General features: G+C 42.0%; 1 protein-coding gene across 3 annotated transcripts; it reads right to left on the bottom strand.

Moving 5' to 3' along the window:
• Positions 1-12: 12 nt before the first annotated feature.
• LOC306694547 (ATP-binding cassette sub-family C member 12-like) lies at positions 13-27,938 on the bottom strand. 3 transcript variants are annotated; one of them, XM_079157450.1, is made up of 31 exons: positions 27,852-27,938; positions 22,397-22,462; positions 22,031-22,182; positions 21,741-21,887; positions 21,370-21,517; positions 20,730-20,966; positions 18,131-18,304; positions 17,671-17,818; positions 16,146-16,294; positions 15,898-16,005; positions 15,206-15,400; positions 15,046-15,117; positions 14,689-14,813; positions 13,234-13,306; positions 12,370-12,573; positions 11,910-12,044; positions 11,393-11,489; positions 10,796-10,846; positions 10,442-10,534; positions 10,190-10,293; positions 9,449-9,631; positions 8,978-9,204; positions 8,610-8,747; positions 6,675-6,864; positions 6,481-6,570; positions 6,067-6,256; positions 2,998-3,157; positions 2,797-2,875; positions 2,086-2,199; positions 579-743; positions 13-503 (listed from the first exon to the last, which is right to left on the bottom strand). In XM_079157450.1, the coding sequence occupies exons 2-31, from the start codon at positions 22,454-22,456 to the stop codon at positions 411-413; spliced, it is 4,101 nt and encodes a 1,366-aa protein (XP_079013576.1). In that variant the 5' UTR covers positions 22,457-22,462; positions 27,852-27,938; the 3' UTR covers positions 13-410. The 3 variants fall into 3 exon arrangements, 2 of the variants coding, with proteins under 2 accessions (XP_079013576.1, XP_079013577.1); XM_079157451.1 differs by having other exon boundaries at positions 22,031-22,179; XR_013767047.1 differs by lacking the exons at positions 13-503; positions 579-743 and having other exon boundaries at positions 6,159-6,256.
• Positions 27,939-27,991: the final 53 nt, after the last annotated feature.

Raw genomic sequence — 27,991 nt, 5'->3', positions numbered from 1 at the left:
AAATTCTTTTAAAATACTTTATTAAAAATTGCATAGTACATATTCACCCAGCAGATTGCAAAGCTTCTGTGTGAAGTTTCAAAGTGGCAGTGAAAAAAAGTCAAAGAAAATGAATGAATAATGTTTTAAAAAATACATTTGAATCCGCTCCTATAAAATATATTGTCCATGCATTTGTTTCAGCAGACAGTGGCGATAAATACATCCATATTTACACAGTGTGTAAGGTGAAAAACAAAAGTTGTGTCTTTTTCTCCATGACTGTTGGACCCCTTCTCTGCTGCTCTGTCACATAAAGTCAGACTGGTCCAGATTACAATATGACAGGACTGATTAAGATAAGTTTGTGTAAATGAATATTATTATGTTCCAGTTTTTAGTGTGTAATGGTGCCACAGGGCCTCTGTGGTTCAGGTGTTCACAGTGTTAGCAGCAGCGAGGAGTGAGGAGAACAGAGAGTCTGGTCTCTGCTTCAGCACATCTGGATGGTCAAACTCAGCCACCTGCCGGACAAATCCCTTACCGTTAGTCGAGGTTTAGATGCACATAAACTTTATCTTTTTTTAAATCTCTCAAACCTCTCCATTGTCCATGACCAGAATACGATCTGCGTGCATCACAGTGTTGATACGATGGGCGATGGTGAGCATGGTGCAGTCCTGAAAGGCTTCTTTGATGGTGGTCTGGATCAAGGCATCAGTCTCTGCATCGATGGATGCTGTCGCCTCATCCAAAAGAATGATCTGTTGGAGCAGGGGAAGGACCCAAACGCGGTAACAGATGAGGCAGCGGGAACAATTCAATGATTTTATTGAAATGGATTTCAGAGTCCAAATAAAGCAGGTGGTCTGGCAGACAGGTACACTATGCAACAAGGAAGGAATGAAAGACGAAACGACAACCAATAATAAGACAGGACTATTGGTACATCTTAAGCGTCTTATTTGTCTTTTCCTCACTCCGCGATCCTCGCTTCAACAGAGGATGGTTATCTGAGGAGCCATGAGCGAGGAAGAGCAGCCTTCACAGAAGTGTTTTCAGGGCCGACACGCCCCCTTGTTATTTATCAGTTATAAGATTGGACGCTTCAACCGATCGGACTGATCTGATATTGCTTAGCATTACTGACATTTCATACCAGAGTGAAATCACAGATTACACTCAAGTGATATATTTGATTTGGTTACTTTTTCACCATCTGGTTAAAATATATGTTAATTGTAGGTCTAAACAACTTTAATTTTTTAGAAAGATTTGTCTTTTTATGATCTGTTATTTCTCCCAATAACTTTTATGATGGATACAATTAAAGTCAAAGAGAGCAGGAGAGACCTTCTATCAGCAAGAACAACTTTTTACATCTTTTGTTTTCATTTCATTCAGTTGTGCAAGGCTGATATTACCGATTGTCAGGTTTAATAAGTTACATATTTAAAAATTTCCCCGAAACATTTACCCTAATAAATTCTTTCCATTGTTCAATTGACACCATAATAATATTTTGGGTTATTTGATAGTCGCTTCACAATCAGAATATCAATGAATGCAGACGCAAATAATGAATACATATACAAATGCATTCTGCCTCTAGAAAACGATCCTGCATTTATCAACAGGAAACAGAACGCATAAAAAATACAGAATGCAGTTCTTTAAACAGGCAGTGAGAACAGGCTACAGAGAGGAAACACTGCTGCTCTGGCAGTGATGATAACGTCTTGATTATAACTCTCGTCCAAGGGGTTTGATTTATCATAATAGCACCATCAACTATATCTATTTGTTTCAATATATCTAAATGTTTGAAACTCGCATATATGACATCTGCATATTGAGAACTAGTGTGAATATAGTGTGGTCTGAATAGGTCAACATACATAAAAAAACATAGGTTTGCCTTAGTACAGTGATCCTGTGTGCAGACAAACTCCATCAGAAGTCTCTACAGCTGTTAAAGCCCACTGACAGCTGATCAGCTAATCAGGACGAAACCATGACAGATATGTGGCGTAGTAATCCAGTGGCTGAAGAAATGGGAAGTGTGTAAATAGCAAGAAATCAGAAGACAGAAATTCATGTACAAACCTTGGAGTTGCGTAGTAGTGCTCTAGCCATACATAGGAGTTGTCTTTCTCCTACAGAGAAGTTTTCTCCATTCTCCAGCACTGTTGCCTGTAGTTTCCCCTCCAGTCTGGAGATCTAAGGAAACAAAACAATACTCGTTGAACCACTTTTACGTCTGCTACTACCACCTCTAAGAGTAACCTATACTGACTATGATCAAATAAGGATGTAAAACCCCCAAAGTTTGTAAAATAGTCAAAGCTACCAACTAAAACATAAAATTGCTACTTACACATTACTGTATCGGCAATAATATTCTAATGATATCATTGTGTAACACTCACAGGGTGCATTTTTCTACTCTGTGTACTTTTACTTTGATACATTAAGTACACAAAGCTCATAACACTTCAGTACTTTAACTCAAGTAAGATCTTACATACAGTGACTTTACTTGTGAGTATTTTCACAGTGTGGTATTGCTACTTTTACTTAAGTAAATGATTGAATACTTCTTCCACCAATGCTACGGTTCATAATACATTTGAAAATAAGGGTTCAATAACACCAATACACCACTAAGACAGCTACTATCTGGTCAGATAACATTTCACTTCAAGATATGCGAGAAGAAATCGCTGCACGCTAGCTAAAAAGATTTAGTCTGGATAACTGATTACACTCTAATGAAACTGTTAATGTACTGTGCTTCATAATGTCCAGTGAACATACTGAGTCCTTCATGTAGGTCTTCTCCAGCGCCGCCCAGATCTCCTCATCATTGAAGTTATTGAAGGGGTCTAAGTTGTACCTGGAAGAAAGGACATGCGCTATCACAGTTGGCGAGCCAGTGACTAACCCACCACAGTGAGAGCAGTGCGTACCTGTGTGTAAACATAAAGCGCTATGGAGTTAGGGGTTAGCTTAGGTTACCTGACCGTTCCAATGAATAGCACAGGATCCTGGGGAATGATAGACAATTTGCTGCGCAGATCCTGCAGACCAATGGCCGTAATGTCCACGCCATCTATCAGGATGGTCCCTGATGCTGGCTCCACCAGCCTGAACAGAGCCACACCTAGAGAGGACTTCCCTACAGAAACAAAGAACAACAGTAACCCTAATGGTTTACAGAGGCACCTTAGCACCCTACAGCCATGTCTTTACAAGTTAACACTCTAATCCAAGTAAATTCTTTAATTTACACATTTAAATCCAAAGATGCTGTTGTTAAACTGGGCCATCAACATTTGCATTGTAGAAGATATATTATGATGAATATAGACGATAGGTTTGTGATTTATTGTAATGTATATACTGTATGTTGTTTATGATATGATAGGATGTATTGAAATAGGTAAAATTGTGTGCGTATTGCGGGGAGCAAGGCTCTGACTGTGGTCAGCAGTTCGGAGCAGTTCGGAGTATCCGGCCTTCTTGGAGTCGGCGGGAGGGGTCCTCGAAAGGGCGCCGCCTGCCGACTCCATAGTTTTCCTGGGGGGCTTCAACGCTCACGTGGGCAATGACGGAGAAACCTGGCAGGGGGTGATTGGGAGGAACGGCTTGCCCAATCTGAACCCGAGTGGTGTCTCGTTATTGGACTTCTGTGCTAGCCATGGTTTGGCCATAACGAACACCATGTTCGAACATAAGGTGGCTCATAAGTGTACCTGGTACCAGAACACCTTAGGCCAGAGATCAATGATCAACTTCGTAATCGTATCATCTGATCTGCGGCCGTATGTCTTGGACACTCGGGTGAAGAGAGGAGCAGAGCTGTCAACTGATTACCATCTGGTAGTGAGTTGGATCAGATGGCGGGGGAACCATTTGGAAAGACCCGGCAAGCCCAAACGTATAGTGAGGGTGAACTGGGAACGTCTGGCGGAGGACCCTGTCCGGGAGGTCTTCAACTCCCACCTCTGGAAGAACTTCTCACATCCCGAGGGAGGCTGGGAACATGGAATTCGAATGGACCATGTTCAAAGCCTCTATTGTGGACGCGGCCACTAGCAGCTGTGGCCGGAAGGTCATCGGTGCATGTCGTGGCGGCAACCCGAGAACCCGGTGGTGGACACCAGAGGTGAGGGAAGTCGTCAAGCTGAAGAAGGAGACCTTCAGGGCCTGGCTGGCCCAGGGGTCACCCGAAGCAGCTGAGAGGTACCGGCAGGCCAGAAGGGCTGCAGCTGCGGTGGTCGCGGATGCTAAAAGTCGGGCATTGGAGGAGTTCGGGGAGGCCATGGAGAAGGACTTTCGGTTTTCGGTTGGCCTCAAGGAAGTTATGGCAAACCATCCGACGGCTCAGGAAGGGAAAGCAGGGTCTACCCCAGACCAACATGTCCTGAGGAGGCAGCGCTTGAAGACCTGGGAGGAGGCTCACTCATATCCCTGGCAGAGGTTGCTAAGGTAGTCAAAAAGCTCCTTGGTGGCAAGGCGCCGGGGATGGATGAGATCTGCCCTGAGAGGCTGAAGGCGCTGGACACTGTTGGGCTGTCTTGGCTGACACGCCTCTTTAGTGTCGCATGGGGGTCGGGATCAGTGCCCATGGACTGGCAGACCAGGGTGGTGGTTCCCATTCTCAAAAAAGGGGGACCGGAGAGTGTTCTCGAATTATCGGGGCATCACACTACTTAGCCTACCGGGGAAAGCTTATGCCAGGGTGCTGGAAAGGAGGCTCCGACCGTTTGTCGAACCTCTGATTCAAGAGGAGCCGTGCGGATTCCGTCCAGGCCCTGGAACAGTGGACCAGCTCTTTACCCTTGCAAAACTACTGGAGGGGTTCTGGGAGTTTGCCCAACCAGTCTACATGTGCTTTGTGGACTTGGCGAAGGCTTTCGACCGGGTCCCTCGGGGGTTCTTGTGGGGGGTGCTGCGGGAGTATGGGGTGCCGGACCCGTTACAATGGGCGATCCGGTCTCTGTACGACTACAGTAGGAGCTGTGTCCGCATTCTCGGCAATGAGTCAGACACGTTCCCAGTGGGTGTTGGCCTCCGCCAGGGCTGCCCTTTGTCACCGGTCCTGTTCGTGACTTTCATGGACAGGATATCTAGGCGCAGCTGCAGATGATGTGGTCCTGTTGGCGTCCTCGGATCGTGACCTCCAGCATTCACTAGGGCGGTTTGCAGCAGAGTGTGAAGCGGCGGGGATGAGAGTTAGCACCTCCAAAACTGAGGCCATGGTGCTCTGCCAGAAACCGGTGGATTGCTCCCTCCAGGTGGGGACGGAGTGCCTACCTCAAGCGAAGGAGTTTAAGTATCTCGGGGTCTTGTTCAGGAGTGAGGGTAAGATTGAGCGGGAGATCGACAGGCAGATCAGTGTGGCTGCAGCAGTAAAGCAGGGGCTGTACCGGACCTTCTTGGTTCAGAGAGAAACTCTGGGTCGTGACCAAAAGGACAAGATTGCGGGTACAAGTGGCCGAAATGAGTTTCCTCCGTAGGGTGGCCGGGCTCAGCCTTAGAGATAGGGTAAGGAGCTCGGACATCAGGAGGGAACTTGGAGTCGAGCCGCTACTCCTTCGCGTCGAAAGGAGTCAGCTGAGGTGGTTCGGGCATCTAATTAGGATGCGTCCTGGACGCCTCCCACTGGAGGTTTTCCGGGCACGTCCAACTGGGAGGAGACCCCGGGGAAGACCCAGAACACGCTGGAGGGATTATATCTCCCAGCTGGCCTGGGAACGCCTCGGGATCCTCCAGTATGAGCTGGAAAATGTTGCGGGCGAGAGGGAAGTCTGGGTCAGCCTGCTTGGCCTGCTGCCACCACGACCCGACCCCGGATAAGCGGAGGAAAATGGATGGATGGGATGTATTGAAATAAGTAAAATTGTGTGCGTATTTAGGACTGTTCAAGATTAAACTCTGATAATTAATGGTAGTTTCCTTCAATCGATCACTCATAATATGTCTGAGTCATCTTGACATTTTCTGAATTGCCCATTTTCACCAAACTCAACCTGCATGAAAAACAAAGTTATGAGTTAAAAACTGCTGGAGTTAAGGTTTTACCAGAGCCTGTCCTTCCCACAATGCCCAGCTTCTCTCCAGCTCGGATGGAGAAATCGAGTCCGTTCAGGACAATGGGTGTGTTTTCTCGGTACCTCATCTTATAGTCCTGGAAGGTGATGGTTCCGCTCTGCGGCCAATCCTCTGGGACTTGGGCCTCTTTTATTTGCCTGGGGGCCTCAGACGTACAACCCTGGACACAACAAACAACTACTTTTAGGGAGGGGAAAGGGAATGTGTCAGAGAAAACTGTACTTCATAGAAGAGAAACTATTAGCTTTAGAAATTGTTGTCCTTCAGTAGTTTAATGGACAGTTTCAAGAAGATTAGTAAAACATGGATGGATTGTTGGTAGTTGGCACGCAGCCTGTGTACATGTGTATCATTTTTCAGAGGCAGAGAAGTTCATAATCTGACCGTGATGTATTCCTGCAGCCGCTCCACCGAGTTGAATCTAGCCTCCACCTCCGTCGCCAGCCTCACTGTATACTGAAGAATGCCTGTTAGCTGGACAATACATCAACATCTTTAAATAAACATGTTGCAGTCAATTTCAGTGTATCTTTACAAAAATAAACCAAAGGTTCATTCATTTTCTGTTCCAAACTCACCTGTATGGTGTAGGACAAGGCCAAGCCTTTCAAAGACGGACTGATGAAGTCATTACTGCTGAGGACTACGAACAGAGACACCAACAAGGTCATGGTCGAAGCCATGGAATCCAGGCAGAAGGAGAGCCAACGTGTTCCAGAGTAAAACAATAAATGGTTGTTGGAGTTGATGTCATTCAGTGACTTGAACCTACAACGTGATAAAGGACGTGCAGGTTAGTGAACATACATACTGTACCGCCTTACTCCAATGATCAGTAACGCAGCATTTAAAACGCAGACCAGGTTTAGAGACTGACTGAAACATCAACTGCTTTGCACTGCATCTAACAATAAAGCAAGGAAACTGAGTGAGTATCCTTTGCTTATCTCGAGAACTGCTGATTTGATCTACTTCAAGCTTGGCGAGTGTTTTGCTGGGGACCAGTGGCGGGCCGTGCAATTTATACCTGGGCCTTCACTGCTGTCCTGCAGCTGAAACACAGCTACGGTTATCATTTGTTAACACTTATAGAGTGCGTCTCCTCTCTTCTCCGACTGCAGCTGGGACTGCTGTGCGAGGCTTCTGTGAGAGTACCCGCCTGTGTGTGCTTTGGGGCGGCGGCGGAGGGGCTCACGGCAGCACCCGCTGCCCGTTCACGAGAGTGCAGAATGTACGTGCTTTAACGTCAGAGTCAAAACACCACAAAAGTCTCCAATAACACTAGAACAAGTCGCTAGTAGCTTTTGACAAAAAAAGTCGCCATGAGGGTTTCGGAAAGTCGCCAGATTTAGCGAGAAAGTCGCCAAGTTGCCAACACTGGCACCGGCTAAATATGTCCCCAGAGCAACATTGGACATAACAATAGTTCCTATCACATTTAAACCAAACAAAAATCCATCTTCATAAAAACAAGTTGTACAAATAATATATAAACAAGCATCTTAAAGCTACTGCAGATGTACAAACAAAAGCAGTTGACTTACCAGAGCTGCTGTTAATACATTTAGCTGCTGTTCCTCCTTTCTTTGTTAATAAAGAGTTTAATCTCACGGTTGTTCAGTACATCCGTGCATTTTAGTTCCAGATATTGAGATTGTCACCGCCCACTGATCAATCACGTACTTGTAGGCCAGCTAGCAGCTCTGGCACGTCAAAGAATACGCCCAACATGTTAAACTAAAGATCTGATTGGTTGAAGACTATGACAATCAACAATATCGTCCCCATTCACTTAAACTGCACATGGATTCACTTGTGAGTCTGCAGGCCTCGGGCCTCTCTTCTTACCTAGAGACACAGAGGTGAAATCTGATTGGATAAAAACTCCTTAAAACAAGCTGCACTGGAAGCAGAGCAACTGAGGAACACAGTAGCTGTGCAATGAGAAAATAGGATAATGGGAAAAATATTTTTATAAATTCTAATACATGTAGTGTATTTAAGAAAAATGATTAAATTGTAAAATAGCTATAACTTTGTGATTCTGTTTAGGCCAGCAGAGAAGGCTTTGCAGGCCCTGACGGCCCACCACTGCTGGGGACCCAAGGGAATGTAGTGTCAAATGTGGTGCGATTTGATCAGTTGGTTGCACTACAACAACAAACTTTGCGTTTTGGTGGGAAACTTTGGAGCTGTAAGTGACAAAATTCACTAAGTTTTGTTTGTTGTTCTGTCACTTAACTGAATGCCAACAATGACCTCATAGGGTAACTTATAATCCGGTTAGAATGCATTATAACAGTTAATATAATGCGTTGGTATAAGATTATAATGTATTAGAACTATGGGAATTATAATACACTATGAAATAAAAAATGTGCATCAAAAAAATTACATCAAGATACATTTTCTGCCATTTTAAATTGTGTCCAAATCGTCCCCCAGACAACGCTGCAAACAGCGATATGAGGACCCACACAGTTGAGTCATGTCGAGGAACTTTGCTATCTTACAGTTGTACGTGTCTGTCTCTTATGTTGTAGGCATGGATGGTGCTGAGGCCCTGCAGGGTAGAGGTGGTGAGAGAGACGCAGGGAGAGCGACTGACGTTCTCCATCCTCTTCATCTGAAGAATACTCCTCTGGAAGATACTGCAGATGAATCACAACGGATATATTTAGTATTCCTTTAAAGAACTGTTGTACTGTACCTGCTTTTAAGACGTGCAACAATTTAAATGAAAATCTGAATCTACATGAACGTCACACATTTTCACTGAACGTGTAATCACCAGGTACTAGATTGTGAATTGCTATGATCCTATTTTCCAAAAGTACCCATACAAATCATTGTTTTCATGTTTAAACTGGTATCAACTCACAAGAGAATGAGGCCGAACAAAGCTCCCATGAAAACCACAACTGCCAGCATCGGGGGGAAGACTGCCGAGATGATGAAAATGGTGCAGGTGACCGTTAGAGTAAACTGGAAGAAACTGTCTATGTTGAGGGGAAGGACCGTGTCCACCTCCTCCTGATCTTTGGAGAAGCGGTTGAGAATGCGTCCTGTTGGCGTTGTGTCAAAGAAACTCATGGGACTGGAGAAGATCTGAGAAAGGAAAACAAAAGAAACTTCTACATGAACACATTATTATAGGGAGTAGTTTTTCTCTTGGTCCCTTCTGTCTGTAATACCTTGTCCTTAGGTTATATTTTCCTTTATTTTGACATTTCATTTTTGTGTGTTTTGCCCGATTACCTGACGGATCTGCTGTGTTCCGAACTATTTTCTGATAAGTAAAGATGTTTTTTTGCATCTAATCCTGCTCACGGAATCGTGCATCCAACAGTACCTTCTTGAACATGGTGTCGTGGAGTTTGGTGGCCGCATTCAAGGTCACCCAAGTTAAGGAGAAGCATTTGATGAGGGCAAGTGTCACCATGACGACCACCATCACCCCATAAATAATTTGGTAGAAGTGCAGGTGAGGGTTTTGTGAGACGTCTCCTTGGTTTGAGGTTGTGTTATTGGATGACTTAAAAAATAAATCAGAAAAGATATGATGTTAGTGGAAACCAGGTCCAGAGAGACAATTTATCAACATATTCTTTTAAATATTTTTCACACTATTGTGAATAGTCAACAATTCATGCAGATATGTGGAAATAACACATATTGCATCACATATTAAGCACAGTTTACTACAGCTATACAGTTAAGTTCTATCTGTTCTCTATAAGCACACCACCTCTATCGCCAATATAGACAAAGCCAGTTTGGTTCAGCCGTAAACACAGACAGTGAAGTTATGCGAGGTAAAAGAATTTAGACAGCACATGAGGCAATACCAACATCTGGGCACATCTGACCAACTAGGTGTGTGGCTGTTGGCTTGTCGGTTTTGTAAAAAGGTAAAACAGACACTCTTTGAAGAGAGCTACTCACAACCCTCAGATTTTTTATAAAACATGCCTGTTGGAGCATGAAATAATCATTGTTTCCAGCTGTGGGAAGTCACACACACTTACTAAAAACACATTGAAATGAAACCAGGGCTGTATGTATGTATGTATGTGAGAGAGATGGTTCTCACCCCGTCACCCTGCCCCAGCCAGAAGCTGAGCCACCAGTTGCTGAAGGCTGTGGATCCGATCATCAGGACGTAGTTCAGGATGGTGAGGAAGCTTACTATGTAGCCTGCAGCACAGTCACATCAAACATCAACCAGGTTGTCCATGTGTGAATTGTGTATTATTGCATATAATCATGACAATGCATATAATCATGACAATGCGTGTGTGTGTGTGTGCGTGTGTGCGTGCGTGCGTGCTGTCGGTGTTCAAACCTCCAGCTGCCTTGCAGTATTGCTGGTAGACTCTCCAGGACACGGCACCTTCTGTGGTGGACTCCTGACTGACCAGCTGATCATCGACAGGTGCTAAAGAGGAAGAAAAGTGAAAACCATGTAGAAAGGGAAGCGATAAATGTTGAAATATGGGAATAAATGTGGAAAACCAAGAACGATCTTGAGAGAGAAGCTGTGCCAGCCCTTCTGGCCACTTAGCGCACGCACCCTTTGTCTTTAATGTGTCTTTAACCACATTTAATTGGAAACAAATGAGTCTGGCATCCTTGCAGAGACTGGATGCGTTAGATCTGAACTTCACCAATAGTTATTTAGTACGTTTTCCAGACTCACATCTTTGGTTAGTTGTCATTTCATCGTCCTTTTCATCAGACATGTCAAATGCTGAAAGAGAGCACAGATGTGGAAGGGAGATATCAATAAAATGACAGAAGAAATATCTGTCATCTCTTTGCTGTTGACCGTAATAAAGACTCACATGCCCAAATAAAACAATGATAAGAGTATATTAACAGTCAGGATTGTAGATTTGTTGCCCTGTTTTCTATTGTTTTACAAAGCTTTGACAAAGTCCATTGTCCTTTATTTTGTTGACCAAGGTCCCTTTGTTACCTCGATGGACCGCTGAGTACCTTTTACCTCCTCCTGGTTATATATTAGCACGAATGGCACTTTGGTCCACAGAGAATTGGGCCAAAAGTAAAGCAGAATTTTCTAGAATATCCCCCTGACTGCTTCTGCTCTCTAAATTGCTTTCAGGCAATAATGTGCCACACTCCCAGTGTCTCTTAGTACTAAACTCTATAATAATCTCCAGCCTTGTTTTCGTTAATTATAAATGATTAAATGATGAATTGCAGCATCTAAAATAGTCCCATATCAACTATTTTAGATGATGACACAAACAAACATGTTTTCTTGATTCCATACCTGGGTTCACTAACCCACTGTCGGTGCTTTCTCTTAGCTCAATGTCCCTCAGCTGGGCAGCGTCTTGGGGAGACGCTTCCTCCTCCTCATTTGGAGTCTGAATGAGAAAGTAAAAACGCAGTGATACTGCTGAGTGTGGACAAGTTGATGACAACTCACTTTCACCCTACAGTACACTTACATCTCACTTGTTTATAGTCCTGTTATCTGTTCTTTTGTGCACTTTATTTTATATTTTATTTTATTTTATATTTGTATGTTCAACATACCATGGCAATAAACGATTCTGATTCTAAAGTAAATGAATCGTTAACTTGTGGCCTAGTACAAGACATGTTTCTGCCTCCTAACCTCTGACACATTTGGTTTACAGCTTACATGTATCGGTTTATTGTCTTTAAGCTAAAAACCCAATAAAGAACCGGTGAAAGGTTTTGCAGCTCGTAAAACATGGAGATAAGACACATAAAAAAGCTATCGTATATAAGAGTTTCGTACTGTAGATTTCCTGTTTTACCTCGGGCTGTTCCATCTGGTAGTTGCTGATGAGCTGAGCATAGCGTGCATTGGCTTTCATTAGGTCCTGGTGGTTTCCAGCCTCCTGCACCTCGCCATCATCCAAAAGCATAATGTCATCACAGAACTCCAGATACTGACAGACACAAGTGAGGACAACCACGTCAACAAACCATCTCAGCACTGTGGCCAGAGTTCTACCTAACGCAGTCTAAACAGCACGTCTTTAAATATAGGACACTTGGCAGACGCTCTTATCTTGTGGTTTACAATTCACAATAAAAAAACAACTAATGGCTGCAATCAGAAACCACTTCCTGGTGTTTGATTTACTGTTACTTTGGGGTTTACCACAATAGGATGGATCTTCAAATCATTTTGTATGTGTTTTAAACAAGTATGCAAATCAAATTTAGAAATGTAATTCTTAATATTAGGCATTAATATCAAACGGTGTCTACCTGGAGCTGGTGTGTAATCAGTATGATGGATTTTCCCTGGAGCTCTTTCTTAATGCATTCCTCAAAGATGTGTTTCCCCACATGGGCATCGACAGCAGATAGTGGATCGTCGAGGAGGAAGATGTCCTTATTGGAGTAGACAGCTCTGGCCAGACTGATCCTCTGCTTCTGCCCCCCTGACAGATTCAGCCCTCGCTCTCCGATCTGCCAACAAAACAGCAGAAAGCTGATAAGATCCCCGACAACACGTCACGATATGGTACATTATAAAATCAGCTTTTCCCTTTTACTAACTTACAACAATATAGAAGAAATAAAACTAATCACAGTTAAAGATTAAGTCAGAAACATCAGTCAGACTTGGAACTGATCCCAAATTTGGATATGCTAAACTCAAACCTAAATAAATAGGTCTGGTATTTAACTTGTAATTATTTAGTTCTGACTCAGACTTGAACATACCATTTATTTACATCATGTAATACTTTTTTGTAAAATTACTGTACTTTGCACAGTAGATGATTGTTCCCGTCTCACTGAACATCTACTTTTATTTTCAGTTTCATGAATGAATTGCTATAGGAGACAGTGAAAAATAATTGGTAGAGTTTGTAGTAATCTTTTGGGAAATTCAATGCTGTACAAAACAATTGTTCGAAGAAAGAAAAGCGAACTGGGTTATTGATTGTACCAACTAATGTTTACCTTATTCCATCTTTTGTTAATGCTAATGTCTGCAAAGGGTTTCCTACCCCTCATCAGAGGGTGTTAGTGTTAAAAGTTCCACTCAGCTTGTAGGAAATCATTCAAAAGCAAAACAAACATTCAGCTCGGGGAGTTTTGAGTACAGCAGAAAGCCCTCACCTCAGTTTGATCACCATGTGGGAGGATATCCAGGTCAGCTCTGAGACTGCAGACATCCACAACTCTGTTGTATCTGTGGAGGAAGACAATGAGTTACCTCAATGTCAAGAGCCAGTCACGTATAGTGTATTCAACAGAGCCATTTCAAAGATAAGATTTGAATATTTAATTCAGTTAACTTAATGGTAAAAGCAACTTTTGCAAAAACGTCTATTATCTTTATATATTCTTTTAAATTGATAAAGGATAGACATACATAAAGTGCCACATGCGTGCGTGCGACCCCAAAAACCCTCACTTCCTGGTCTGTGTCAAACAATCAAAAACAACAATGAGAAAAAGTACTGAGCAGCACAACAACACAAAACATAAGGGGGGTGTACAATACAGGGCCTCAAAATGAATTCTTAATTTATGGACCCATAATCTAGTAAACTTGTATGTGTAAGTGTTCATTTTAAAGTAAATTTGATGAGAGAGAGATAGAACACGAACCGCAGCGTTGTAACCAAGTCTGAAAAATAAAATGTGTCTGTTTGAGTTCATAGAGGAAGATCTTAAGTATCAAACACGACCTTTCATTATTAAAGACTACTTCATTACTCTGTCGTATTTTTTTAACTAAGCAACCAATCTACTTCCTGTTTACACCGGCACCCACTCGCATGCCCAATATGCGTGAATAGTCACGCGATACTCATTTTTTTTTTCAGTTTTTAAACTAAAACGTATTAGTGTGGATGTAGCCTCAGGGAGCCGCAACAGAGGGGCTGAAGAGCCGAATGCGGCCCCGGAGCCTCGGGTTGCCGACCCCTGGTATAGGAGGAAGCAAGGTTTCAAAATATACTCACACAGCGAGTATTAGTCTGTATTAACAGATAAGCAGCGCAGAAATGGATTCACAAACTTGATCCACTTCATTCGAGAATTGTATTTAGTATCGCCAATCATATCAGCTATACGTAATAGAAAAAGTTGAAAATGTAATAGTAACCGTGTTTCTATTGCGTCAGTCTGCTGCATATTGACTTTCGCTGCAGTATGTACTTCATACAAGATAATTACAGCACTATGGGCCTACCCACCATCATAAATGCCAGCTGAATGATGTGACACGGCAAATTACTTGACACATATGTGGCTGCATGGAGTAGTTTTCTTCTAGATTGTTTCCTATCTTGTCAGATAACAGAGATGACCTCTTGTTTGACTTCCTTGCCAGATGCGAACTGACAGTGATAAGAGCAAATTCTCCATTTATTACATTTGTCTCGTGAGATAACCTCAAAAGAAAAGACCTATCCGTGCCTTGTAATGGTCTGTATAACTGCAACGAGGAACAGTGGTCAAATATTAACGTCACAAATGTTATCCAGTTCACGATACCTCCTTTTGTTTCCATATTCAGAAGCTCTGCGGTTACTTATAATGTTTGTGGGTTAAGTGATTATATACTTGGACTGGTCAAGAGGTTCCCCCATCAGGATGTTTTCTTCAACAGTTCCATGAAATATCCAGGCCTGCTGGGAAACGTAGGCAAACGTCCCATCAGCTGTGAGGGAGCCCTGCTGAAGGTGCATCTAAAATATAAAAGTGAGCAGACCACCATGAGGAAACCTGCTCATTACATGGCATCAGTTAGATCTGGTTTGTCAAAATGTAAATAAGGAGCATCATTTTTACATAACTGTAACAGAGTGGTAATAAAATAGTGAAAATCAACGGACGATAAAAATGTCAAACATTATGTCAGGAACTTGCAGTGATTATAAGAGAGAATACATAACAAAAAAGACAAAATGAGGAGCCAACCTGTTCCAAAATGCTGGAAATCAGTGACGTCTTTCCACTCCCCACGTTTCCACAGATTCCAAGCAGGTTGCCCTTCAGGAGATAACACAGAGAGAGTTTAGGTTTAACCTTTAACCCTTTCTAGATCACTTTATTTATTCTCACCAGTCGTAAAACACACCTTAGGCAGTGTGAAGGAGATGTTTCTCAGGGTTGGCAACGTTTCAGTCTCCCCATTACCTGAGATGATGGGTGGAGAGTCTGGCTGGTTGGCTGGTTTGTTCCAGGAAAGTGAAGCATTTTTCATCACTACAGCTGAATCACTGTCTGTTCTCTGGATCAGGTAGGGCTCTGGATTCTGGATCAGCAATATTTTCTGAAATAGCCGAACATTACATTTATAAGCTTTTTTTTAAAACGGTTTATAAAAATGAGGTTTTAATTGCGAATTTGTTCCACAACAGCAACAAACAATGAAAGCTGGCAATGAAGTTGTAGTAAAGAAAATGGCTCCAATAACAATGAAAATGGAAAAACAATGTGGTAACAATACAAATTTTCATATTTTAGAGATTAAAAGGCATTAAACGCAAGTGTGAAGTTTGCACTGCAGGTTGGTGTACATGTTAAAACTCCATACAAGCTGTTAATGTTTGAAATTAATAAAGATCAAATAAAAACTATATCACGTTAGTCTTCAGATTATGAGCTTTGGTGGGGGAGGCCATATTTACAAATCATTATCTATCATCAGAAGGCACAACATTGCAGTTGATATGGCTGGATGACATCACAACAAGATGACTTTATGTAAGATCAGAGTAATAATGAATACCGTTGCCAGCTGAGCAGGACAAAAAGAGAGGAGTTTACCTTCAGTCGCTTTAGTGAAACAGCAGCCTCAGCCAGGACCTTCGCAGACATGGGCATGATAGCCATGCAGAACCTTAAAGAGTTGAAGATGGCGATGGTGGTGAAGGCCTGTTCATAAAAAAATAATGACGCTCAAACTATACAACACTGACATTTATTTTCAGTACATCAGTACAGTATCAACCATGTAAATCACACAGTGGGCATGATGGCAATGGTTGTTTTACTGCATGTGCTGCAATACTCACATCAGTTGTCTTGAGCCTCAAACTCAACGAAGTGTGTACGATGAAGGTGATAATGGTGGCCAGGGTGGGGATGATGCTGACGATGCTGGTATTGGCGTTCTGGACGTAACCGACCTTATGCAGTTCTTTCTTCTCATTTTTCCGGAGGCCTGTAGAGAGACAGCATCACATGTTTGGGGAACAATTTCAGTTTTTTTTTTAAACTATACTTCTACTTCTATTAGCTGACACCAAAAGGTGGAGGCAAGAGCACATGGGAGCTCAATCCTAGATTCCCGTTTTGCATATATAAGCAGCTCGTTCTATTTAAGTAGAAGGTGGAGAATATGTGGCAGCCTCATTTTCAGCCTCTGAAGCCTCTGGCAGCATGTGATTTTTCATCAAAAACTAATACAACACAAGATCCAGATTGCTGTAAAAGGTGCACATAATTTCCCTTGAACTTTGCCGCTTTGCTCCATGGAGAGTAGCACACGCAACTTTCAAGACTGGGTTTGTGTTTATAATAGTGCTGGGCAAGTTAACGCGTTGAGGCATTCATTAATTAATGCCGACAATTATTTTATCGCGCGTTAACGCGTTTTTAATTATTATTAAGCGGACATTTTTAACACAAGAACCGGGCAGCGAGTGGCGAACAGCTGTGTTTGTGTGGCGTCACTTCCTGCTTCGCACGCGATCGTCTCGTTACAGGATCAAACGTGACAATATCAAAATACATATTGTCGTGTTTTTAAATGAACATATAAGCATGTGAGAACAAACTGCTCTTAACTGCAACTGCATAGCATAACTTCCTCATGCAGGTTACTGCCACGGTACAGACCCCCTCCAGGTTCCCTTCCTTCACCTACATTCCCCTGGGTCCTAAGTCCTTCCATGTACAACTTCTTATCACCCTCTATGTACCAATGTACATTTACAACAAATACAACACATTACTGTAATCAGTGTTACACATGTGTCTGACCAAAATACCAAAAAAAGCGAAAAAAGAAATTCCAATTTTTCTGGAGTTTTTAAAGTTGTTTTGTTTGGAATATGTATAATAAGCATATCATTTAGTTATCGCTACTGAGAATTTATCAAAGACAAAAAACATGACGTAGATAGGTTTACAGTTTAAGGTGTATATTTCAAATTGCATTTATTACACACGTGAAAATAAAGTTGTGAACACCGGCTGAATACCTATTAGAATCATAACTGTATTTTAACTGCTACTATGTAAAGGGAATACTGCTTTTAAAAAGCACGTTATTTGTTTTTAAAGTGTTTGCAAACCAAATGTTATTGCACTTTTCTTCATATAGCAGTACTTTTAAAATAAAAGTGCGCAATACACTACTTTTGAATTCATTATTGAACTTTGCGATTAATCGCAAAAAATCATGCGATTAAAAACGTTAATCGTTGCCCAGCACTAGTTCATACAAAAGGACTGTATACATGATAAACATATTTGTTCTTCAAGAAAGATTAAAAACATGTTTGACTGAACGACAAAGTCTGTCCATCTTCATACCTGTGATCTTCTTTTCAAAGGAATCTTCCCAGGCGTACATCTTGATGAGCTTGATACTGTTGAGAATCTCATTCATTGTGCAAACACGGCTGGCGTTTATCAGTACAGTATTCAATCTGAATGTTTTAAGTAGTTTGGCAAAGCCAAACTGAAAGCAGAAAAAAGTAATATTAATCTTTGTGTCAATTGTAAACAAGCCGCAAAAGAGCAAATACAGATACGTTAGTGTTTTCCACGTTGAAGGCTGAATTAGTTCAAATTAATTAGTTAGAAATTTTTAAATATTTGCCAACTACTAGATAATTAAAATGCATTTCTGTTTATAACCTTTGATTATTGCAGTATCTCTTTTTAGCTCTGATTGTGATGTGGCTCGATTAAATCTGAATCCATTTATTTTACACTGCTCATGAAAATATGTCTAATTAATAACCGTTTGTGCAGTTTCCAACATACAGACCTGTACTGGGATGAAGATGAGGTAAGTGCAGACTCCAGTCAGTGCGGTGTAGCCCAGAATGTAGCAGGCATAGACAATACAGGCAATAAAGAGCACTGGGGTGGACAGCACGAAGCTCCCAAACACTACTGCCTCGAATAATGTGTGGCCATCGTTGGTCAAAACAGCAATTATCTGGACGGGGGAGAAGGAGAGAAAGACTGTAATCTATATTTGCCAAGATCGCTTTGCCAAGGCAAGTTGCTTGAACTAATGGTGAGAACTGTAAGAAGATTGTAGAAAAGTATGAAAGCATAACTATTACAACATACAACCTGTTTTATTTCATGATAGAAGTGATTAAACATAAACTGCATAGACACCTTATATAAAATAGTCACTCAAGCCTTGTATGATCCTTACATCCTGTGTTTGACCTTAAAACAGGATGACTCATGTGCAAGTGTCGCATGAAACCAGTAGAGGTACTAGTCTCAGACCAGCATAAAAGCAGCAGCATAACTGAGGGAACTCAGTCTTCGCCCTGAGAGGTGACGAGAGTCTTCGCCCTGAGAGATGACTGGAAGACCCTTCTGCCAACAGAAGAAGAGCCGGTTCCAGCATAGACACTGGATCACACTTCTATAATAAGAAGACTAGGCTTAAAGATATTACCATTAGGGGTGACTGGAAGACGCTTCTGCTATCAAATAATGAAAAAAAACACAGCGAGAGCTGACAGAGAGAGCCTGTTAACAGCAGGATTGTCCACATTAGCTTTTGTAGCACTGAGACCATTTCATTTAATTAAAATTGTTGTATGTGACTGTTGTGAGAAAACTTTAATAAAACCACAGCCTTACCATTTGTAAGTGACTGGGATCCAAACTAAGTACTCTGGTTCTTTAGAATAGTTTAACCCCCGTCCATGAAAAGTGTGATACACAGGTGACGACTGACTCTACCAGAGGAAGTTAAGGGAAGGTCCCTGGGTGAAGACTTGGCAAAAATGGTGAGAAACTTAAAATTGGCAATAGTAAAGTATAGACGATCTACATAACTATTCATGCTGGGTGTTAGGGCTACATCCTACTGAGAGCACCAAGGGCGTAGCCATACAAGACTCTCAGAAAGACAATTCCAAAATCCTAACATCCTATTCTGATACGGGGTGAGATAAAATGCTGTAGGTATTTTCTGACACCTCTGTGGGACACTAAAACCCACTGAGGTTGGTCGGATTACCGACGGAGTTACCACCGTGTTAGGTGCGAGCCTGTCCCGCTTTCCCCGGTGCAGGACCCGCTCACGCTACAGAACATATACAGTATATAGCCACAAGGGGCCATTCAAGGTTCCAGGGGACTGGGTAATTGGCTTCAAAAAGTAGAGCAAAGTCAATTCAGCTGGTTTAATCTTGTTTAAAGACAAAGTGAAACCAATCACACACTTGTTTCATCATGACCATGTATACAGCCTTTCAGAATTTCACACTCAAAGTCCCACCAGTCATATTTTCTTTTTACACACAACAGCAAGTTTGGTGATGTTTGGACTAACTGTCTTCGATTTATGACCAAATCTGCCCCATGCAGTCCAGTCTCGCCCTCTATTGAGTGATTTTGAAATAGTTTCCCACACGTGGTTTGACATTGTCATGAAACATAGCCTGCAAGTTTTGTATTGATTAGACAAACTGTTTGATTTATAGACCAATTTGGGTTGTGCCACACTTATCTATTGTATTTGAAGCCCCACCTAGTGGTCGATTTGATTGAAACTTGTTTCAGGTACTGTTGTAGATACACACTGCAAGATGATTGGCCAAACAATTGTTGAGTTGGGTATATTAATGTGGTGAGGCAGGACCCCTGGAAGTTCATTGGTCAATATCTTGAAAGCTTTATCATATATCAACAAGGTTGTATTCATTTTGTTTAGCTTGGTCCAATAATGATTCACAGAAAATTTGGTAGCAATCAGATCTACATTTAAGGAGGAGATGACAAAAATGTATGTTTCAAAAATTCCTAATAGACGAAAATGTAGTGGCGCGAACTTATATGGTCAGAGTATGTCCCATTTCAAGTCAATCCAACTTGGTGGCGAAAGGTCGTGGCCTTCCTAAAATGTTTTTTTTGTGTGTTGGCACATTAAACCATGTGGCCGATTTAAGTCAGATTTCTTACAAAGCACATGCACATCGTGTCCAGTTATTGGGCGAAGTGTCTATTTCTTGCTATTTCCAGCTCACAGGGAATCCCTTTGGAGCTAGAACCCTAAAGGTGCAATAATACCGACTACAAAGTTTGATGAAAAGATAGATAGATAGAGATATATATATATTCAAGAAGGGCATTATGCAGTTGTCCCCTGTAACACCAACTACATGTGCACTTGATGTATGTCAACATTAAAAATACATATTAATTAAGACCTGGACTGACCCCAGTTTACATGTTAAACTCCACAAATTTAAAACAGACAGGAGGTATATTGAAAATATATTTTCTTGACACTACTTTCTAAAGTTCACCAAGAGTAAGAAGATCTCTCAAACGATGGGCAAAGCGATTTTGGTGTACGAGATGGCTTTCCTAGAGAAGAGCAGGCACCCTACCTCTCCCATTGAAATGCCGCTGTGCACCCGCAGAGAGATGACTTTCTGAAAGGCCACTGAAGAGAAGGCTCCCTTCAGTCTGACTGCAGTGCGCAGGTTCAACGCCCACAACAAGGATATCAGGAAGGCTTTGGAGAACTCAGAGGCGAACAAAGCGAAGGACAGACCAACACCGTAGAATACTGTGGACTTCTCTGGGTGCTCATTATATTTCAGGATCTCATAGACCAGAACAGCCTGACAGGACAGAGAAGTTTGAAACACACAAAAGAGCATAACATATTAAACAACCTTTACATTTGTGTCATAAAACCTTTGTGCCGTCACTCATAAAGCCTTTAATTGCATTTCTTGACAATTTTTCTGCATAATGAGAACTTTGACTTTTCATTCTTTAAGTAAATGTAGCTGATTATATCTGCGTATTTTAACTAAGTAAAGTTTTGAACGCAGTTCTTTTACTTGTAGTGAAATATTTTACAGTAGATACTTGCACTTTTACTTAAGAAAAATATCTGAATACTTCTTCAAGCACATTTACAGTGAATGTGATAATAGGAAAAACTTCAGAAAAGACTCCTGGATCTGGTATCCAATAGAGGAAGCACTGGTACTGATATTCAGCTTCAAATGTAATTACCGGGCCCAGAAACACTGCCACCATGGCAAGGACACCAACAGCGACAGAGAGAATCAGCCTGGTTCTTTGAAAGCGAAGGATTACTCGGACCAGAGAAGCCTTCTCCAGGCCCACCTTTGCCACCTCTTCCTCCCAAAGTCTGTGGAGTCTGTGCACAAAACACAAAATTAGCCTTATTCAAGTAAAACAGTGACACACACATATTACCTCTTATTTATAATTTCCTAGCATTGTCCTGAGTAATTTACAGATACGAATTTCAGGTTTGTGACGTCTATGAACATCTGTAAATATCGTGTCCTGTATTTCATTGCATCAAATGACATGTAGAGAAATGTGGGGGAGCCCATGAATCAACAAGAGTGTCAAACCTTTCTCCGCTGGTGTCGGCTACATCCAAAGGAGACAGGTTGAGAGAGCTCATGTCCAGCTTATTCTTGAACAAGGCCCACATCATGGGGGTAATCCAGGTAAAAGTTGCAAAGGACAGGAAACCTGCATTGTCCAGAGGGTGAGACCTATACAAGGAAACATCACCCAATATGCAATGAGGGCCGGTATAGTACAGTACCTGTCTGCTAACATTTTACCTTACATTTATTTATCAAATGAAATATAACAGCATCAAAACAAGACAAATGATGTCAGCAATGACACTAACTGAGATGAGGACCAGCGGAAGGGTTTGAGGGTCTGAAGGCTCTGGCTGTATTTTCCAAACAGGGTAGGGTAGGATCTTTCTCTGTTGTCCAAATCAGTATGTTCTGAACTGGAGGCCACAGATCCAGTTCTCCGTTGGAAAACAACTTCCTGCTGAAGAGTCATAAACACAAAGAGAAAGAATCAGACAGAGTGGACAGAGAAAGAGACAGAAAGAAAGAGAGCCTTTTGTCAATATTCAAACTAAAGTATTCTCAAAAAGTGGATTAAGCAAATTTGCATCAAAAACACAGGATGCAGGATTAACAATAGAAGAGGAAAAGATCTCAGGCAGTGAAAGCCACATGTAAAGAGGCCGGCAGTGTACCGTTTGTTCCACAAAAGAGACTCCTCGACTGTTCCTTTCCAGTGAAAAGTCTTCCATCATTTTGTCCTGTACCAAGGGAAACAAACATGCAGCGTCACTATTGTACTTGCCAACAAGACATTTTAAGTACAAACATTGCTTGAAGCCTACTAACCAAATACTTTTAACAGCATCAATATGGAGGGCATGACCATTTCTCATACTGCTGTGCAACAGTCTAATGCAGTGGTGGGCCGTCAGGGCCAGCAAAGCCTTACCTTCTGGCCTAGATAGAATCACAAAGTTATAGCCATTCTATAATTTTATTATTTTTCATAAATACACTACATGTATTCTAAATATTTGTTCCCATTAGTTTATTATCTCATTGCATAGCTGCTGTCTTCCTCAGTTGCGCTGCTGCCAGCACCGCTTGTATGAAGTAGAGCTTTTATCCAATCAGATTTCGACCCTATGCTCTCTAGGTTAAAAAACGAAATCTTCCCAGAGGCCTTCAAACTTACAAGTGGATCCCTTTGCAGTTTAAGTACATGGTGACTATATTGTTGATTGTCAGTCTTCAACCAATCAGATTTTTAGTTTGACATGTTGAACCTATTCTTTCACATGCCAGAGCCTGCTAGCTGGCCTAGCAGAGTACGTCAGCATTAACGTGCAGCTTGATTGGTCAGTGGGCTAGCGTGACATGTTGGGCAGTGACAATCCCAATATCTGCTGCCTATGTCGAGCGGACATTTTCAGCCCTCAAACGCATTAAAACGTATTCAAGAAATACAACTGGGAAAGCTCGACTGTCATCACTGGCGTCCATGAATCGAGAAGGACCTCTTGCTGGAACTGAACCGCACCGATGTAATGTACAACCGTATCATTTAACCCTGTTAAAGAGAAGATGGACTTTACTCATTTCAACACAATCAATTAATAAGAAATGCTGTCATTCAGGATGCTTCATGTATTATAACTGATGACAAGTCACAAGGCATTACAACTGTGACCACAATACTTTACTTGGTCAAATATCAAAAATGTACCCACATTGCAAGAAAGGTTATAAAGTCCAATTAAAAACAAAAAGTAAGATTGCAATGATTTCGATAAGGCTCAGGCAGAGGCATGCAGAATATCAAACTTGTAAATATAAATTTGTATACATTTTATATGTATACCACCCACATTGTGTTGATACATTATCCCTATATTTAAACTTTGCACTCTCATTTCTTACATTCCCATTTTTTACTTGCGTGACTTGAAATTTCAACACCTGAAAATACAATGTGTCAATGAATTACAGAAATCCTATGTGCCTGTGGTGGCCACTGCCCCACAATTAAAGTTACCTGGCTAATGAGTTCCTCTTCCTGGTCTGACAAAAGATGGGGATGAGGGTGGAGCCTGATTTTATGCAGAAGTCTGAGCCAAGGACCATACCAAGAGCTCTGACCGCATGGGGGGGATCTGGGCGGTTTTGTGTTTACCTAGTAGTTCTTGTCTGTGTTGTCCTCCCCTATATGCTTTTGTTGGTTTGGTCAGCCAGTATATAGCTTTCCCTCAGTTTTGTTCTAGAGGTTTTTGTTAATGGAGTAATTGTCTTGTTTTGTTAACCCTATTCTTTAATAGAGTTAAGTTTTGTTGACTTTTTTTGCCTGTTTCCTTGTGCCTTGACTGCTTGGTCCACGACATTTGGTGGCAGTGGTGGGATCATCCAGATGAAGGCACAGGGTTTTGTTTTTTCATCTTTTTTAATCTTTTCCTCCTTTGATCTCCAAGTCATGCAACGATTCGGGAAAATGTATTTAATGAATAGATGGTGCAGTTTGAACCTGAGCTGGAAATGTCCTCTGCAGTCGTAGTGTAGGGAGCTCTCTTGTGCAGAGAAATTGTTCCTGTCAGTCCCCGTCCCACACGTTTCACGTAAACGAGTAAAACTGCTTTGTTTGTTACGTCTGTAGATTCGTCCATTTGTAATGCAAAATGACCACTTTCCTTAATTCGAGCTGTGATCTGTTGTTTGATGTCGTCCGACATGTCTTCAATTCGTCTACTTATAGTGTCATTTGACAGAGGTATAGTTTTCAGTTTATCCCCTGCAGATTGATCTAACACCTCTCTCACCATGTCCATGGCTGCAGGTAAGTAAGACACTTTTGTGATGTCCTCTGGTCTTGAAGTCGTCTTCGAAAGTACTCAACAGGTTTATCTTAAGGGTATTTTGTTTCCAAATGCCGCTTCAGTTTTGACGTCGTCATGCTTTCTTGTGCCAGAAACACACTGAGGTTTTTGCCCTCTTTTGTCCTCAACGTAAGAAAATCCATATCTCATTTAGTCTGTGTTGTACTTTGCGTTTCACCATGCTTAATTGGCATAAGAAAATAAACTCCGAGGGCATTAATGCCAAATAATCTTAAGGAGTGTGAATAGACTGCACTCCGCTGCATAAAAAATCCCCTTCAAAATAAAAGCAATGTTTTTTTTTTCTTTTCTCCTTTTTTTCAGGTAAAGGCCCGCGACCCACTTTTGGGTCGTGACCCACCAGTTGAGAATCACTGCTTTAGAGCACTCCAACACTAGTTCCGGCTTCTTCAGGAGGAAGTGGAAGTCCACACCTCTCCAGTCCCTGAGCTTCTGCCAGATGAGCCTGAACCACCTGATCCTGAGCATCCGGATGTTGACATCCCTCTCCAAGTTGCTCCCAGAAACGAGACTATCACCCAACTCCTATGCCTCAGCAGGTCAGTCTTGTTTTCATGAGCCAAGATTGGAGAAGATCACAGACGATGTTGAAAAAAAAAGCTAGGGGTGCATATGTTCACACGGATATTGATGATTCTTTGGATTATGATCAAGTCAAGAGAGCCAGTCCCCATAAATATGACATTAACCCTGAGACATATAGGCTGAGATTCCACTCCCTTGAAATAAAGCCTGAGAAGAACCCAAATGAGTTGTATGCTCGGTTGAAGGAGTTGTACAGTGTGGGAGAAAAATGTCTGTCTTGAGATATATTTGTGTAAAATCAATCGTATCCATAATTTGAAATGTATCCATGTATATTCACATTCATACTGTGATATTGGCCTGTATCATTGTCCTATGTTATTCACGTCTCTGAGACAGGGAGTCTTGTATAGCGGCCTTGGGGCCCGGGTGAAGATGGAGGGGGGATGACTTGGATAAACAAGTAGGGCAAGATTTCTAACGGAGGGGAAAGACAAAAGCCGGTAGCTGTGACTGGCGGCCAGAGGCAGTGTCACGACCTGGCTCTTGAGCCATGACAAAACGCGAGACACACGGGTTGTTATACCAAACAGTTTGCATTTATTGCTCAACAAAACAAAGGCATGGTGCTGCAGGAACAGCGAGAGCTCTGACTGCGACAGGCAGGTCCTATATACCCCTGGGAGACTGGCCAGGTGCTCCCAATTGGACAGAGAGGCTCCGCCTACAAGGGACCTGCAAGACAGCACAGACAAGACACAAAGGAACGCCCACTGCAGGCCCTGCTGAAAGCCAGAGGCTGTCACAGGCGGAATCAGGAAAAGACGAGTGTGGAAGGACACTGTGGTTAATCAAAAAACCCTCTGTAGGTACACAGTGTAACTTGTCTAGGTGACAGTTCAGAGGAGGAAATCTCTGAAGAGAGGGAGATTTAGGGTAGAATAGAGGTATAAAATAATGTACAATGCTATTGTGAAGTTGGTTGACGCCGGACAGCTCGGTTTACTTGTATACTTTGTGATGCAAATAAATCTGCGTGAACTGAAGAAAAGCCAATCTCTCTTGTGTTCTGTGGGTGTTCGTTACGGCGTTCCTAATAGTGAGATCCTGTGGTGTCTGACCACGAGTCAGATAGATAACAGTTACTGAGCCAGCCGTTGGGTAAAGTCAAAGAAGCAGCTCATAAACAGGAAAAAACACAACGGGAAGTGGATTAACCCAAAAGGTAAAATGGTTCAGGAAATTGGTGAAATCCTAATCTTGAAGCAATACTTGAGAATGCTTTCTCCTGAGCTGCAGGTCTGGATTAAAGGGAGTAACCTAGTTTCTGCTGCTGAGGCCGCTAAACTGGTTGTGTACGTGACAGCACGGAGGAAAGGCCAGCCATGGCGTTACATCATGTGGGAAAGTAGAGAGAACCACAAGCCAGTCTCAGTACCACCAAAGGCCAACCGCAAGTGTGGGTAAGCCCCCTATGAGGGAAAACCAGCCCGCTAATATGTCATCAAAGCCTCCTGCCAAAATGCTAATTTGTTATCTATGTGGATTGGAAGGCCATACAAAAACAATGTGCCCCAAAAGTCCTTCAAGATAACCCAAATGTGTTGTGTGCCAAGGAGTGTTAAAACTGAACATCTTGAGCCCGTGCGCCCCCGTTTTCGGGGGCTGTGGAGAAAGCTTAGCATATACAGTCGGAAAAAATGCCCTTATCAGGAACGAATATAATGATGTTCTACACGTTGTATACCAGATTAAACAGCAAAGCCTGGGCTACAACATCATGTAAGCCGTTTTTACATGCTCTAATTAGCCTTTTAATCCCTAAGCCTATTTTGAGCCCTCCGCTCGAACATTTCATACCCACACTCTAAGGGGCTTATCTCACTAACTACAAGGTCTATTTGAATAATTTCAATGGTATTATACAAACGATAGTTTGTTAATATGTGTACATATCAGTGTATATGTTATTGGTTAATGCTGAATGAATATAACACACAGCTCAAATAAAAAATGTTCAGGTTCGCCTGAAAAGAAAAGCACTTTTATTGATTTGAAATGATGCAGTCCAAGGCTTAAACTCTCTCAAATCATATCCCAACATGTCAGCAGTCATTTAAAAAAAAAAATTGGCTTTGATAGAGTGAAGTATGCCTGAGAAATCAATGCCGGTGTACAGGTCAGCTGTGGTCAGCCAACGTCAATTATGATTTTGGAAGTAGCCGATATAGCTATTTTATTGTACTTTTCCACATTTCTGGCTCTATCACTGTGGTATTTTATGTAATACGCACACAATATAGAGCTAAATCCCAGTAAATCGTTCCAGTAAGAAGTCCTTCTTGATTCATGACTAAAGATCTGATTGGTTGAAGACTGACAATCATCAATATCGTCCCCATATACTTTAATCTGCAAAGTCTACCTAGAGGACCTCGGGCCTGTCTTCTTACATAGAGAAATGGGGGCTGAATCTGATTGGATAAAAGCTCTTCTTAAAACAAGCTAGGCTGGAAGCAGAGCAACAGAGGAAGACGGGAGCTGTGCAATGAGAAAATAAGCTAATAGGAAAAGGCGAAAAATTTGGCCAACAGAGAAGGCTTAGCTGGCACTGACGGCCCACCACTGGATTCCACACATATCAAACAAAGCCAGCTACAACAAAGCATCAGCGAGATATGAGCCAGAACACAAACATAAATCACATCGTTTACTATCTGCAAAATGAACCTACCTTTTGAATTTTTCACGAAGAAAAAAAAATGTACCGCCGGATTCACACTGGGGATTTTCTCAATATGCGTACTTGTCTGTACTCGTTTAAGTACTGTTGCAATTCTGAATTCACATCAAGCCAAGCACTGTCCAAATGCC

The sequence above is a fragment of the Pholis gunnellus genome (genome assembly GCF_910591455.1).
Source record: "Pholis gunnellus genome assembly, chromosome: 1".
Taxonomy (NCBI): domain Eukaryota; kingdom Metazoa; phylum Chordata; class Actinopteri; order Perciformes; family Pholidae; genus Pholis; species Pholis gunnellus.
The sequence above is the reverse complement of the archived record's forward strand: the minus strand, read 5'-3'. Positions and strand labels throughout refer to the sequence as shown.

Bases quoted from the DNA above. Each gene is read 5' to 3' on its own strand.
- LOC306694547 (XM_079157450.1), bottom strand. From the start codon at position 22,456: ATGATGGAAGACTTTTCACTGGAAAGGAACAGTCGAGGAGTCTCTTTT. The intron at 16,295-17,670 runs GTATGAAGATGG...GTCTCTCTACAG, and splicing joins CTTTGAAAAGAAGATCACAG to GCCTCCGGAAAAATGAGAAG. The intron at 10,294-10,441 runs GTTTGAACACCG...ACTGTGCTGCAG, and splicing joins ATACTGCAAGGCAGCTGGAG to GCTACATAGTAAGCTTCCTC.